General features: G+C 43.2%; 1 protein-coding gene across 6 annotated transcripts in view; it reads left to right on the top strand.

The window, feature by feature from the left end:
• LOC127443090 (catenin delta-2-like) overlaps positions 1-16,407 on the top strand; it is a 138,941-nt gene that overhangs the window by 102,956 nt on the left and 19,578 nt on the right. For all 6 annotated transcript variants that reach the window (XM_051701590.1, XM_051701588.1, XM_051701592.1 and 3 more), the window contains 4 exons: positions 6,866-6,998; positions 7,461-7,674; positions 10,264-10,447; positions 14,413-14,530. In XM_051701590.1, coding sequence (XP_051557550.1) covers positions 6,866-6,998; positions 7,461-7,674; positions 10,264-10,447; positions 14,413-14,530 — 649 coding nt within the window. The remainder of the gene's footprint in view (positions 1-6,865; positions 6,999-7,460; positions 7,675-10,263; positions 10,448-14,412; positions 14,531-16,407) is intronic.

The raw sequence follows: 16,407 nt of genomic DNA, 5'->3' as shown, positions 1-16,407 counted from the left end.
ACACATGGAATGTAAACTACTTTATTCGAAAATTGTTTTTACAATATTCAGATTTTTCGAATAAATTAAAGGAATAGTTCACCCAAAAATGAAATGAGGGTTTTGTGAATTAAAATTCTCTCATCATTTACTCACCCTCATGTCATTCCAGATGTGTATGACTTTCTTTCTTCTGCTGAACACACACAAAAAAATTTTTTTAGAAGAATATCTCAGCTCTGTAGGTCCTTTCAATGCAAGTGAATGGTGACCAGACCTTTTAAAATCAAATAAAGGCAGCATAATAGTCATCCATATGACTCCAGTGGTGTAATATGTGTCTTCTGAAGTGATTCAAATGCTTTAGGTGAGAAACAGATCAACATTTAAGTCCTTTTTACTTTAAATCTACAATCTGAAAGTAGAGATTTATAGTAAAAAAAAAAAAAAAGACTTAAATATTGATCTGTTCCCTATCTGTCACTCACTCGACGTTGTGTCGATGTAGTGACACTAGGGGTCACTCTTGGGAGCCCCAAACACCTCTGCTTTTTTTTAAAAAAGGCCAATGAGAATTGGCGAGTGGATTTTGCATGCCACTCCCACTGACATACGAGTATAAAAGGAGCTGGTATGCAACCACTCATTCAGATTTTCTCTTTGGAGCCGAGCGGTTCTATTCATTGAGTGAATTCATCTGCCGAGTTCATTCACCTTTCTCTGCTGGATCTTACGGCGCATTTCAGCGCTTCTCCCCCTCTGTATCTGTGGTTTGCAGAGAACGCCCCTGGGCGCTTCGGCAGAACATTCAAAAGAGTATATTCTAAAGGAGTATATTTTCTTGCTGAAAGAGTGGCACACTTAAAGATGCATCTTTTTAAAAATGCCTTTCCATTTGTGTGTTATTCCTGGTTACAGTCGTTATCTCTCCGCTTCCGACGGCCACAATCGCTGTCTTACGTGTCTGGGCACTGCCCATGTGGAGACATCGTTCGTGGATGAGTCATGTCCTCATTGCGAGAACATGACCATGGCAATGTTGTGGTCGCGGCTTGCTTTCGTAAGAAAGAAAGCCACCCCAGTGGCTCCCCGCACCAGTCCCCCTACCTACGGTTTTGAGGCCGCGTCGGTTAGCACTGGGGGCGATTTGGGGACATCAATGGGACCACTTCCGCCGGGTATCCCCCCACAGACTTCCCATTCCCCAGCACGCTCACTTGCCCCGATCGGGCTCTCGCACGAGACCGGCAGCTCGTCTCAGCGTGAGTTCAATTTCTCGTTCGGAGCTCCGGAAGACAATGAGTTATCGAGCGTAGCATCGGAGAGCAGGCTCATCCAGTCTGACGCAGAGGCTTTGGCTCGGCTTCCTCCTTCGGGAACGGTCGCCCAGTCTCACGCCGACGCGGAAATGACAGACGTACTTTCCTGGGTGGCCGCTAGCATCGTGCTAGAGTGGAACCCTCCACTCTCCCCTGAACCCTCGCGGCTCGACGATCGGTTCCTGGGCACGGGGCACCACCCACAGCCACGCCCCACCCCCGTTCTTTTCTTCCAGGAAGTGCGTGAGGAGCTGACAAGATCGTGGGAGGCACCTTTTACTATCCGGTCCTGGTCATTCAGCTCCCCCGCTCTCCCTACCCTCGATGGCGGAGCGACCAGGGTGTATTTGATGATCCCCAGGTGGACAAGGCGCTCGCGGTGCACTTGTGTCCAGGGCCTGTAGGTTTACATTGCCCCTGATGGCTAGAGCCTATGGTGACACCCTTGACACCCCCATTTCCCAGGTTGGCCTGTTTGGCGACACCATCGAGGACTGTGCCCAGCAGTTCTCGGCGGTGAAGGAGCAGACAGAGTTTTTACAACATATCCTGCCCCGGCGCGGCTTAAGACCCCGCACCCTGTCTGCCAAGGGCGTCCTCCTGCAGCAACAACACCGGCTCCGCCGCAGCCCACCCCTGTGGTCCGGCTCCGGTGTGGAGCCCTCCGCAGGAAGCAGATGCCACCCATCTCGCAGCTGGCCGCTAAGAACCTGAGGAAGGCTTTGATCATTCCCTTGGTCCCCCTCGCCTGGAGTTTGGGCGCATGGCTTGCGCTTTCCAACCTGTCGCGATGGCTGATCCGGACTCGGCTATGCGATTCAGTTCACCAGGCGCCCGCCCAGGTTCAGCGCCGTCCGCTTCACCTCGGTGAAGGTCGAGAGTGCCGCTACCTTGCATGCGGAGATCGCTACCCTTCTGCACAAGGGCGCGATAGAGCCTGTCCCTCCAGCCGAGATGAAGAAAGGGTTCTACAGCCCTTCATTGTACCGAAGAAAGGCGGTGGGTTGCGACCAATCCTGGACCTGCGAGTACTGAACCGGGCTTTGCACAGACTTCCGTTGAAGATGCTTACGCAAAAATGCATTCTAGCGATCGTCCGGCATCAAGGTTGGTTCGCGGCGGTAGACCTGAAGGATGCATACTTTCACGTCTCGGTCTTACTTCGACATAGACCCTTCCTGCGGTTTGCCTTCGTAGGCCAGGCGTACCAGTACAAGGTACTCCCCTTCGGCCTGTCCTTGTCCTCTCGCGTCTTCACGAAGGTTACAGAGGCTGCCCTTGCCCCGCTAAGGGAAGTGGGTGTCCGCATCCTCAACTATCTCGACAACTGGCTAATCCTAGCTCACTCTCAAGAGTTGCTGTGTGCACACAGGGACCTCGTGCTCCGGCACCTCAGCCGACTGGGGTTTTGGGTCAACTGGGAAAAGAGCAAGCTCTTCCCGGTTCAGAGCATCTCTTCTCTCGGTCTGGAGTTGGACTCACGAACGAGTGCGCACAGTCGGTGCTGAACTGTCTGAAGGCGTTCAGACAGAGAACAGCGGTTCCACTGAAACTTTTTCAGCGACTCCTGGGACATATGGCATCCTCAGCGGCGGCCACACTGCTCGGGTTTATGCATGTGAGACCGCTACAGCACTTACTTCAGACTCGAGTCCCGAGATGGGCATGGCGCCACGGGACACATCGTGTGGCCATCACGCCGATCTGTCGCTGTCTCTTCATCCCGTGGACCGACCTTGCATTTCTACGGGCAGGGGTTCCCCTAGAGCAGGTTTCCAGGCGTGTAGTGATTACAACAGGTGCCTCCAAGACGGGCTGGGGCGCCTTATGCAACGGGCACACAGCCGTCGGCTCCTGGACTGGCCTGTGGCTGCGTTGGCACATCAACTGCCTAGAGTTGTTGGCAGTACTGCTCGCCCTGTGGAGGTTTCGGCCGTTGATCCAGGGCAAGCAAGTGTTGGTCCGGACGGACAACACAGCGTTGGTAGCGTACATCAACCTCCAATGCAGCCTACGCTCCCATTGCATGTCACAACTCGCCCGCTGTCTCCTCTTCTGGAGTCAGCAGTGCCTCAAGTCGCTACGAGCCACTCACATCCCGGGCAACCTCAACACCGCAGCGGACGTGCTGTCACATAAGGTTACCCTCAGGGGAGAGTGGAGACTCCACCCTCAGGTGGTCCAGCTGATTTGGAGTCGATTCGGTCGAGCACAGGTAGACCTGTTTGCTTCCTGGGAATCCTCCCACTACCCGCTCTGGTACGCCCTGACTGAGGCACCCCTCGGTATAGATGCGCTGGCACACAGCTGGCCCCCTGGACTATGCAAATACGCGCTTACCCCAGTGAGCCTACTTGCACTTCCCCTGAGGAAGGACCATCTTTCTAAGGGATAGGGCACCATCTGGCACCCGCGACCAGATCTCTGGAATCTCCACGTCTGGCCCCTGGACAGGACACGGAAGACCTAAGTGGCCTACCACCCACAGTGGTAGACATGATCACTCAGGCTAGGGCTCCCTCTATGAGGCGCCTGTATACCTTGAAGTGGCGTCTGTTCGCTAAGTGGTGTTCTTCCCGACACGAAGACCCCCAGAGATGCACAGTCGGATCAGTGCTTTCCTTCCTGCAGGAGAGGCTGGAGGGGTGGCTGTCCCCTTCCACCTTGAAGGTGTATGTAGCCGCTATTTCAGCACATCACGATGTAGTAGATGGTAAGTATTTGGGGAAGCACGACTTGATCATCAGGTTCTTGAGAGACGCTAGGAGGTTGAATCCCTCTAGACTGTGCCTCGTCCCCCTGTGGGACCTGTCTGTAGTCCTTCAGGGTCTACAGGGAGCTCCCTTTGAGCCCTTGGAGTCAGCTGAGCTTAAGGCACTCTCTTTGAAGACTGCCCTCCTGACTGCGCTCACTTCCATCAAGAGGGTAGGGGACCTGCAAGTGTTCTCTGTCAGCGAATCGTGCCTGGAGTTCCGGAGGCCCCGACCTGGCTATGTGCCCAAGGTTCCCACGACCCCTTTTAGGGATCAGGTGGTGAACCTGCAAGCGCTGCCCCAGGAGGAGGCAGACCCAGCCTTGGCGTTGCTGTGTCCGGTGCGAGCTTTAAACATCTACTTGGTTCACACGCAGAGCTTTAGAAGCTCCGAGCAGCTCTTTGTCTGCTTTGGTGGACAGCGGAAAGGAAGCACTGTCTCCAAACAGAGGATCGCCCACTGGGTCATTGACGCCATCACGATGGCATATCAGGCTCAGGACGTGCCACCCCCTGCAGGGTTACGAGCCCACTCAACCAGGAGTGTGCCGGCCTCCTGGGCCCTGGCCAGTGGCGCCTCTTTAGCTGACATCTGCAGAGCAGCGGGCTGGGCAGCACCCAACACCTTTGCGAGGTTCTACAATCTCCTGGTTGAGCCGGTCTCGTCCCGAGTAGAGGCAGGCACGAGCAGGTAAGTTCCGGGACAACTGGCCAAGTGTACCGCTTGCGCATAGTGCGCTCTTGACTCCCAGTAGTGTTCACAGACTGTGATCCCTGGATGACTTTCCACATCCCCCTTTGGGTAGGACCTACCATGGGACCTCTCCACATGACATACTTCCGACAAGACTCGGTAAGACCATGTGACATATTCCACTCAAAATACACCCCCCCCCCTTTTTGGCTGGGGTGTGGTCTACGTGGTGTCTTCCCCTTGGGAGGGACACCCCCCGATGCAGACACTTATGGCTCCCAGTCAATTAACAAACTCCACTCTTTTTGGGGAGAAAAGAGTGGGAAAAGAGGCCTCGGCTGGGCTAGCCTGTCCCTATAGTTGGGCAGTCGACTTGTTCCTGATGGACCGTTCAACGCTCATAAGAGTGTTGGAGGAGGTTACGTGATGGCCTGGTGCGTTGGCTACGAGGCACACAGCAGTCTGCCCCTCACACACCGCCAGTTCACGCAACACAGTTCAGCTAGTTGTGGGGTTTTGTATAGGGACCCCTAGTGTTACTACATCGACACAACATCGAGTGAGTGACAGATAGGGAACGTCCTGGTTACTTTCGTAACCTCCGTTCCCTGATGGAGGGAATGAGACGTTGTGTCCCTCTTGCCACAATGCTGAACTACCCGCTGAAATGGCGGGGACCTGGTCTCGGCTCCTCAGCACAAAACCTGAATGAGTGGTTGCATACCAGCTCCTTTTATACCTGTATGCAAATTCCACTCGCCAATTCTCATTGGCCTTTTTTGTTTTGGGGCTCCCAAGAGTGACCTCTACTGTCACTACATCGACACAACATCTTGTTCCCTCCATCAGGGAAAGGAGGTTACGAAAGTAACCAGGACGTTTCTCACCCACACTTATCATATCACTTCTAAGACATAGATTTAACCACTGGAGTCATATAGATTACCTTTATGCTGCCTTTATATAATTTTTGGGCCTGTTCTGATCACCATTCACTTACATTGTATGGACCTACAGAGCTGGAACATTCTTCTAAAAATCTTTGTTTGTGTTCAACAGAAGATATAATGACATACATATCTGGGATGGCATGACGGTGATTAAGTGATGAGAGAATTTTTATTTTTGGGTGAACTATCCCTTTGAATTTGCAACTTGGATGGAAACACAACAAGTTTCACTATGGTTACAGCTGTTATTCCTGACTGTCGCAAGTATAGAAAATGGCCTTGACTTCAGTTATTTCTTCATAGACAGTATTTAAGCCACTACTTTTAGCTATTGTATATTTTTAAGGACAATTCAGAGCCACACCTGTTAGTAAATATGGTTGTGAATGCATTATTTTTGTGTGTTTCAGAGCAGAGATCAGAATAATATGTTTAATGTCTTAACTGGCTTCTTAATTCACTGTCTATGTTGATATTGCACTGATATTCTACCCAATTTAACAAAATAGTCACAGGATTAGGGGTATAGAAAATGCAGATCTCCTCCTGAATGGTTCTAGGCACCTGAGGACTTCTCAAGGCAATAGCACAGCTGTCACTTATACCCGTGATAAAGCTGCCATTTCGGAGATGATGTTATTGTCTGTATATACTGTATTACTCGAGATCTAGCATACTTCAGCAAAAAGCATGGAAATTAGAATTGTAAAAACGATTACTGACATGTGGTAGCTGTAAAACCTTTGTTTCTCATGCATTATTTTTGTCTTAATTTCTTTTTCTCCTTACCAAAGCTGTCATGCATCATATTTTGAGGTTAAATTGTTTTCGTTTAGTGTCATTCGTTTCTCTGTTTATTAGTGTTTGATTAGTAGTTTCAAAGCAGAAAAGTAGTACATTTAACAGCGGGAGATCACAGATGTTGGCAAAAAAGTACGATTATATTGCATTCAGTTTGATTAATTGTGAAGAGAAACATATTCAGAGACTGCAGAGAGATGTTTTTAAACATTTACACATAATGATTAAAAGGGTAAGATGAAAAGAAATGTTACATTCTAAGCAAGAGACATTTTGTCATTCCTGCACAGACATGCTTTTGATATTGTATTGTTCTCTATGTGAAAGTTCCTCCACATGCAGTAGTTTTTGTGTTTGTGTGCCTCTTAAGGGAGTTTGGCTGGAGGGATCCTGAACTGCCAGAGGTCATCCAAATGCTGCAGCACCAGTTTCCATCTGTACAGTCCAACGCTGCAGCCTACCTCCAGCATTTGTGCTTTGGAGACAACAAAATAAAATCAGAGGTAGCTCCTGCATACTTATATCAAACAATTCTGCATATTATACAAAGGCCATGTACTAATAAATTCAAGGAAGGGTATTCTCATAGAAGGAATAGTTCACCCAAAAATGAAAATTCAGTTATCATTTACTCATCCTCATGTTCAAAACTGATGTGACTTTGTGTCTTCCATGGATTACAAAAGGAGCTGTTAGTCTCAGTAAACATTCACTTTCATCTTTTTTCCATAAAATGAAACTGAATGGTGACTGAGGCTGTCATTCTGCCTAACATCTCCCTACATCGAAAGGCCATCAAGTGAACTGACTTGCCTTAAAGGGACTTGTACACACGTTATCAGTTCTTATCTGTTACCAAATATTTAAACCAAAAACTTGCCTGTTTCGATATTGTCATAGAAGTCTATCTAGTCTAAGTTGAATGTCTATCATGCATTCAATAATGTTGTCACTTTGTATGTCAGATACGGAGGCAGGGTGGGATTCAGCTTCTAGTGGACTTGCTGGATCACCGCATGACTGACGTGCACAGGAGTGCCTGTGGCGCACTCAGGAACCTGGTTTACGGCAAGGCCAATGATGACAACAAGATCGCCCTGAAGAACTGCGGTGGGATCCCAGCGCTTGTGAGACTCCTGCGCAAGACTACAGACGTGGAGATCAGAGAGTTGCTTACAGGTATTCAAAACACAATAAACACATTCAATTTCTCAGTTTTCTTCTTTGCTTTATTCTCTATCTTGTTCACCGTGACCTAAGCAAACACAAGATTCCAGCAAGAGTCTAAACTGAAAGCAAAAATGATGCGTGATGCGATACAATAGCCCCTTTAACACATGCAACCTGGTAAATTGAAGTAAAATTGTTGGATTACATTTACTGATAAATGTGCATCATCTGCTATTCAGACATGCAACGGTTTCTGTCTTTTTCTGTTTTGTTTTTTTCCAATTGATTTCCATTGGCTACTCACCATATGACTTCAGATTTGAATCGTGGAGCATCATACATTTCCTCTATAGACAGCTCTAAAATATCAAATATTTTTTATATCCTCTGACTAAATGGAATAATTTCACTATCTGTCCAATTTTAAGACATTTTTGGACTCCAGAGTAACTGAATAATCTCTGTGTTATGTCAGCGTGTCCTGACCTCATACGTGCTCAAACCGTTAATCTTACGACTCTGTTCACACATAGCATCAAAACGTAACTTTTTAGTTAATTTTACAACTTCTTATTCAGGGAAATAGCCAGTGCAAAATTTACCGGTATTTTTAAATGGGACGTGTTCACACATGACCTCCAAACTGAAAATTGCAGTTAATTTTCTGGTAAATGCTGTATGTGTGAAAGCGACTATTAACAGCCAATCAGAACATATCTGATGTATAATAGGTGGAATGGGATTTTGAACCAAGCGACCAATAAAATGTCCTGCCTCTTATCACTTGTCGTGGTTGGTTAGGACAAAAACTAAGGTTTACATGGAAGAGATATCTTAATGCTTTACATCGCACCTGGTTATACTGTAAAAGTGATAACATGCACTTTAAAGAACTCTTCTTACCTAATCTATCCCTTAAAAATGACTTTTGTTGGTGTAACCTAATGTAGTCAAGTTGATTCAGTCAAATTAAATAATAATTTTTACCTTAATAAAAGCAATTGCTTTTGTTGTTACCATATGAAGCACATTTTTTTGACAAAGCATTTAACCATATTCAACATACAAATACATTATCTTGACCTTTCTATCTCAGGCTTCCATATAATTGGAATGCCCAATTTATTAATCAGCTCTCCTGGAATCATCCACTTGTTACTGTAGACCCCACTATCCATTAAGTGATTTGTTAATGATCTTCTAATTGTTTAGGGCTATAATAATTAAGGGTAATACCAGTGCTTAGCATAGCCTCTTTAGGGACTTATGTAGAATGAGTCTGACGCATTGGCGAAAGACAAAGGCTCTTTGTAATGCCCTATATAGATATTCCTGGTATAGAGACAGTTTCTGAGAGCTGTCTGAAGTATTTGCAATTTGCTTTTTGAGGCATTCATAAATGTCAGATGCCGAATTGTTAGGAGACGTTTCCATGAGATGTTGTGGCTCCCTTGTGTTTCAGACTGGTAAGCAATATAAATGTCCATCAATTGAAAAATCCCCATCATCCTAAAACCCAAAGCTCAGAGAAACAACCAAAGTGTTTAAAATTAATATGCGTAGGTGAAGTGAAGCTGAGTGGCACTTGCTTATTACAGCTCCATGTCTCAGAGCATATACTTACTTTAGATGAAACATTTGGGAAAGGTTTACAATTTGGGTAAGAGGGGAAAATGTATCCAATCAGGGTGTAAATTAGAAAGCAGTACAAAACACAAGACAGTTTTCTCATCAGGGTTTATTTATTTGGCAAAAGGGATAATGAGCAGTTAGACGGTCATTTCTGCAATGTAAACACCAACTGATTTTTAAATGGTTTAAAAGCAGATGGCATTGAACTTGTCTAATTGTTGTATGTAAATATGCACATCATAGCAAAACAGAAAAACACTTGTTTTATCAACAACGAAACATTGCTCGGTGAAAATCTGGAATCTTGATTAATGATGTAACAGTCACATGAAGTCCCTTTTTGCAACCTGAACTTCCTCAGAATGCAGCACAATAAATGAAACACAACACAGGTGTTACGAGATGCGTTTATAAAAATGTAAGTTCTAGTTAACTTTACTTGGTGTCTAAAAATGTGGCGATCCAATGTCCATCCAGCGCGTGTTAACAGTATATAGAAAAAGAGCGTAGACACACACAAAAGCATTTTTTAAACATGGCTAACTTGCCCTATACTTGAAAAACTGACCCAAAACCGGTTGGAACTCGTTGAGTTCGGGTTGGGTTGAAGATCTCTATTGCACGTGTAGAATAAACGAATAGTGATTTTGGTATACGTGCATATCTCTAGTCTTTGATTTTGATGTGACTAGGATTACACAGTCTAGTGTTCTTACTAACAAGAGCACAGTAGTGAAACTTTGGGGAAAACAGGCCCTCATACAGACCTTATACAATATTCACAATGCATATTTTGAATCTAATGCAATCAGGGCTTTTATTTATTTATTTATTTATTGTGCAGTTAAGACTACAAAAAGTGAACGTGAACAGGGAAAATGCTGTTTGTGAATAAAATAGGGTGTATATTCCTCACCCCTTGATTATACATTTCTTTTGGCCTATTGCTTATGTAATTGTGTACAGGTGTGCTGTGGAACTTGTCCTCGTGCGATGCTCTGAAGATGCCCATAATTCAGGACGCTCTGGCAGTGCTGACCAACACAGTCATTATTCCTCACTCAGGCTGGGACACCTCCCCCCACCAGGATGACCAAAAGCTCAACCTGCATTCCTCACAGGTGCTCCGCAATGCTACTGGTTGCCTCAGGTAGGGCACATAATTAATGTCCATTCAAGTTTTTTTTTCTTAAAGGTATAGTTCACCCACATAGTGACAGTCTCAGTCACCATTGACTTTCATTGCATCTTTTGAAAGTGAATGGTGACTGAGGCTAACGTTCTGCCTAACATCTCTTCGGAATGACACGAGGGTGAGTAAATGATGAGTACATTTTTATTTTTGGGTGAACTATCAATTGAAGAGGTTTGAGGGTGAATTCAATAAACAATTGCACTATGTTTGATTGTTTGATTTCCAGATTTCCTTGGTGCATTTAGTCATTCAGCAGACATTTAGTCATTTAGCAGATGCTTTTATCCATGGCGACATTGGTGCTTTACAGCATAGACAGTGTGTACAAATAAATATTGCTATCAGTGGCCAAAATTAACAAATTAGATAGTGAAAAAAGTCACCGTTTGGATTTAAATAATCAGATACTTAAGAGCCTATGATTGGATCATTATTGCAGTGATTAATATGTTTCAGCTGCCGACAATTCTTTTAACCCTAACTGATGCAGTAGGTAGCTTCTCATGTGGTCGTGGAAAAGATGTTACTGTGTTCCAGAAGGAGATCGCTGAAATCACTGGAATTGGGTTAAGAACTGTCCAACACATTATTAAAACCTGGAAGGATTTTGGTGAACCATCAGCTAGTGGAAGAAATGTGGTGGGAAAAAAATCTTGAATGATCATGATTGGTTATCACTTAAACGCTAGGTGAAGTCACATCGTAAAAAATCGACAGCAGAACTCATGGCTATGTTTAATAGTGAAAGTAAGAGCATTTCCACATGCACAATGCGACAAGAGCTTACAGGATTGGGTCTAAACTGCTGTTGGCCACAAGAAAGCCACTTGTTAGTGAGGGTAATAAAAAAAAAGCAACTTCAAATTGCTAGGGAGCATAAAGATTGGACTGTGGGGCAATGGAAAAAGGTAATGTGGTCTGATGAGTCCAGATTTACCCTATTCCAAAGTGATTGGCGCGTCAGGGTAAAAAGGGAAGCGCATGAAGCGATGCACCCATCATGCATAGTGCCTACTGTACTGTACTGGAGGCAGTGTTATGATCTGGGGTTGCTTCAACTGGTCAGGTCTAGGCTCAGCAACGTTATGTGGCAATAAAATGAAGTCAGCTGACTACATGAATGTACTGAATGACCAGGTTATCCCATCAATGGATTTTTTCTTCCCTGACGGCACAGGCATTTTCCAGGATGACAATGCCAAGATCCATCGGGCTCAAATTGTGAAAGAGTGGTTCATGGAGCATGAGGAATCATTTTCACACATGAATTGGCCACCTAAAAGTCCTGACCTTAACCCCATTGAAAGTCTTTGAGATGTGCTGGAGAAGACTTTATGGAGTGGTTCGACTCTCCTGTCATTAATACAAGATCTCAGCCAAACATCTGTGCAACTCTGGATGGAAATAAATGTTGTGGCATTGCATAAAGTTGTTGAAACAATGCCACAACGAATGTGCGCCGTAATCAAAGCTAAAGGCAGTCCAATGAAATATTGGAGTGTGTGGAGTTTTTTTTATTTATTTTTTGGGCCAGGCAGTGTATTACCTATTCATTGTTTTATTAAGTGAACAATGCCTCAGAGTTTTCTTATTTCAAAGCAGAGTGAGACATTACAGACTGTCCTCTACGATAACATTTTGTGCCTTCATAAATGTCACAGCATATTGGGGTCTTCGTGGCAATAATTCACTGCTGTATAATCGCTCTCTGGCTCTGGTTGTGTGTGAACCAAACACATTTGTGAATTAGCTTTGAAGCTGTTTCGGGAGCTTTTTACTGATAAGGTAACTTAATTGATTGGAATAAATAGATTCAGTTGCATTTGATAAATTTGGCTGGTCTCAGAGTCCTGTGCATAAAACCATTTTGTGATACAGTGTCATGAGAGAGCAGCTCATTGTACCACTAGCAGGATTATAGTCTGTCCAGTATTGGTTGGATTCTCCAATAGGATGGTATAGTTCTGTAACAGTGTTGATTGTGGACCTGGCATGGAAAACTTTGGCATTCTGTGAAATGTTTATGTATCTGAGCAGCCCACTGTGATCTTAAAAGCCTGTCTGATTAATTTGATTGCATGTTGTGAGTAATTTTACCTACATCACATATAGTCTTCACATTATATGATTTTTTTCTTAATAAATAGTTAATCCAGTTGTACACTACCCTTAAAATATTGTTATGTTTTTGAAAGAAATTGACACTTTTATTCAACAAAGCAGTGATTATTTGGTTAAAGTATTCATTGGTTTCAAAAATGGCCAAAAAGAAGCTACTTTCTCTAGAAACTCAGTCTATTGTTCTTTTGAGAGATTTATGTTCCATGCATAAGTATGAACCATTGCCTTGAAAGAAAACTGGATCTAACCACGACAGAGAGATAAGTGGACAACCCAGATGCACAAGAAGACAAGTACATCAGAGTCTCTATTCAGCTGGCAGCTTCATTGAACAGTTCATGCCAAACACCATTTATATCAGCAACACTGAAAAGAAGACTCCAGGATGCTGGCCTTGTAGACAGAGTTTTAAAAAAACACAACTGATACTGGCAATTAAGAAGAAGAGGTTCAAATAAGCACAACAACAACATAAAAATTTGAATAGTCAATATCAATTTCTTTGAAAAACAAAACTTTTATAGTGATTCCAAGCTTTTGAACACTGGTATATATAGTATATTTGCTCACGTTCAGGCCGTTGGCATTATTGCATCTTAATAACATTATTATTATTATTTTTTCCAGTGGCTTTCCATTCATTGCTTACGCAAGCGAAAGGTGCATAATGAAAAAAAATCTGCAAGCTATTTTGGACACCAGAAGCTTTTTCTTTAAACTTCAGCTTGATATTAAGAGCAGTTTACACTTATAGGACATACTGTACATATCATCTAGAGCCTGACTTCTGCCCCGCTCACCAGTGTTCAGGTCTGAAGCAGCAGGATTGTAGAAAGTGCTGAGTCATTCTCTCTCTTGGATGGCTGGACTAAGCTCCCTATGCCAAGTGTGATAATTAATCCTCTTCATGGATGGCTAAGGAACTAGAAGTCTGATTGAATATTTAATGGTTGGACAAAGTTCCCACAGCACCTGCAGCTGCCTGGACTGCTAGAGACACACAGATCTCTTAGAAGCCAGATCTCCTGAATTTCCAACGCTTGAGATTTGTGGCTTGTTACTGGTGATTCCTAAAGCTGTATTTAATTTTTCAGTGTTTATATACATTTCCTATCCCAGACAACTATAAGTAAGCCATTCGTAGGTAGGTTCCAAAGAGTATAAACATGTATAAATGCACAGTTATTATCAAGCCACTGTGGGTTTCAGACTGGTACGATTTCAGTCTGACCAAAGCCTTTACATGACATATTACTGTTTTAGTCTGACAGAAATCAAACTTTTAAAGTGCATGTAAACATACTTACTGTGGCTCTGTGGCACTATTAGAACGTGCTCTGTTTGTAAGAACGGTCTGAGGAGTGTTTGGGAAACTTGTTTGGAAACAGTTGGTATACATTTATATACACTGTTTGGACAATTTTGTAGTACTGCAGTGTAATTTAATGCAAAGTTGCTGCTGATTTGTCAAGAGCTCTGGCCTAGTGGCTAGCACACTTGCTCCGACGAGTTCAAACCTGGCTTGTGTCACTTGCCAACCACGTTCCCCTTTTCTCTGTAAAATCTCATGTCCTTTCTCTACTGTCTATACCATCAATAAAAATGGCAAAAAGACAAAACAAAATTACTTCTCATTTTTCACTTGCAAAATCTATGAAGAGCTCATTAATTTTGAAGACCACCTGCCTTTTAGTTGATTTTGTATTGACTTAGAAGCTTAGAACTACCAAAGTGTGATCTATAGGACATTGTCGATAACATAAAATGCTTGACAATGTGTGTGAATGTGTTGTCTTTAGGAATGTGAGCTCAGCTGGAGAAGAGGCCCGCCGCAGGATGAGAGAGTGTGAGGGGCTGACTGATGCTCTGCTCTATGTCATACAGACAGCCCTGGGCACCAGTGAGATCGACAGCAAGGTTTGACCTTTTCTCTTTCTGCCTTTCTACCAAAGTTTATACATTCAATGCAAAGCCACAGAGAATCTAAGCAGGTTTTTAGTTGTAGAGTTTTTGCTCCCCAAGCATTTTTATTTCGGCACCAGAGCACTACACCTCTTTTACCCCCTCTCCACTACTGAAGATGAGATAGAAGACACAATGCAGAATAGCCAAAAATATGTTTTTCTCCTTTGTGGAAAAAAGCTGAAAAAACAGCCTGGACCAGTTAAAACCATATGGCTGGTGACCAAGTATGTACACAGTACAAAAAATCATATTCATAATGATTTACCTGATAAGCAAAGCGGTGTTATTTATTAAAGACTATATTGAGAATATATCTTGAAATTAATTGCATATTGTCTTGAAGCAGTGGCAGATTTTTTTAAAACAGGTGAAAAAAAAAAAAAAAAAAAAAAAAAAAATCTTCCAGTGCCTCAGTACAAAATACTTTAATTCAAGATATATTCTCTGGAAACAAGCCTTAATATCATACACAAATTTTGCTTATCAGGTGAATTGACCTTATTTTAAGTATATTTAGATATTTTTATTGGAAAGCAAGACTTGTACTTGTAATGAATATGATTTTTGCAGTGCGCCTGCAACCAGCTTGACTAGTTTGTGCTTGTAACAAACCAACATTGCCATTTAAAACAGTTAAGACCATCTTGAATTTAAGCTGGTCCAAAATAAATATATATCTTTTTTTATAGTAGGAATCAAAGGCATTGTATCAGACAGACAAAGCAGGTTTTGTTTCTGTCTCTTCCTCTAATTGCTTTTGCCACCAACAAAGTCTTACAGAATAACTCCTCCCTATACCCTTGGTCCCAATTAAGTGAGGTTTATAGTAATTACACAGATTAAATTGTGCAGTGACACACCTCTCTATACTGAGTCCACTTTTTGGTTGTTTTTTGAGGGGTCTCTGTTACTGGCATAATACTTTGTGGGAACAGTTTGAGTGAGAAAAAAAGACTGCTACAGTTTAATGCCTCTGAAAGCATTTACAAGATCAAAGTCGTCCTCTTTGTTTTTCCCTGCCTCACTGCTCATCACAATAGGATTAGTTCTCCAGCTCTACTGGAGTCCGTCCAAAGGACTAATCTAACAGGAGACCATTAAGAGTTTGGAGCACAAAAATGCAAAGGCTTCACAAATAGGATAGATTTTCTCCCAAACAGAAAAAAACATTTAGATATGCAGTATACTGTTTCAAACAAAGTCAAACTTCTGAATTCCAAAAGATAACATGGTTTTGTCAAGGCAGTCTCCAATTTACAGTCCCATTTCCATGTAAAGTCATATTTTTGATCAGTATTTTTGTCTTGTTTTACAGTAAACATCCTTAAGATAAGATAAATGTACTTGAAGCAAAATTACATAAAACATTAAAGCTTGTTTTTATAAGCATACATCTAGCAAAATGTATTGGGATTTATGTTTAAAACTGGAGAAAACAATTTGCCACTAAGAAAAATAAACGTAAGATATATTCTCTGAAAACAAATCTTATCGTACATAATTTTGCTTCACAACTAATCTATCCAGTTTTAAGGATGTTTAAATATTTTTACTCGAAAATTAGATAAAAATACTGATTAAGAAAATCTAATTAAGGGAGCTTTCACACTTGGTTCGATTGCTTGGACCGAACCCGAGTTTGTTTCCTCCCCCTCCCCCTCCCCCTGCTGGTCTCTGTTCACATCATATTATTTGGGTCCGGACCACAGTCCGATTGCATCATCAGCATTAGTACAAGCAGGCAGCTGTTTACCACTGTAACTCGGTAACAATTCGAGAAGACGTCACTGTCTCTTTGCATTTACCTCCAAAACTTGCCATGCACAGAA

Source organism: Myxocyprinus asiaticus, chromosome 6 (genome assembly GCF_019703515.2).
Source record: "Myxocyprinus asiaticus isolate MX2 ecotype Aquarium Trade chromosome 6, UBuf_Myxa_2, whole genome shotgun sequence".
Lineage (NCBI taxonomy): Eukaryota > Metazoa > Chordata > Actinopteri > Cypriniformes > Catostomidae > Myxocyprinus > Myxocyprinus asiaticus.
The sequence above is the reverse complement of the archived record's forward strand: the minus strand, read 5'-3'. Positions and strand labels throughout refer to the sequence as shown.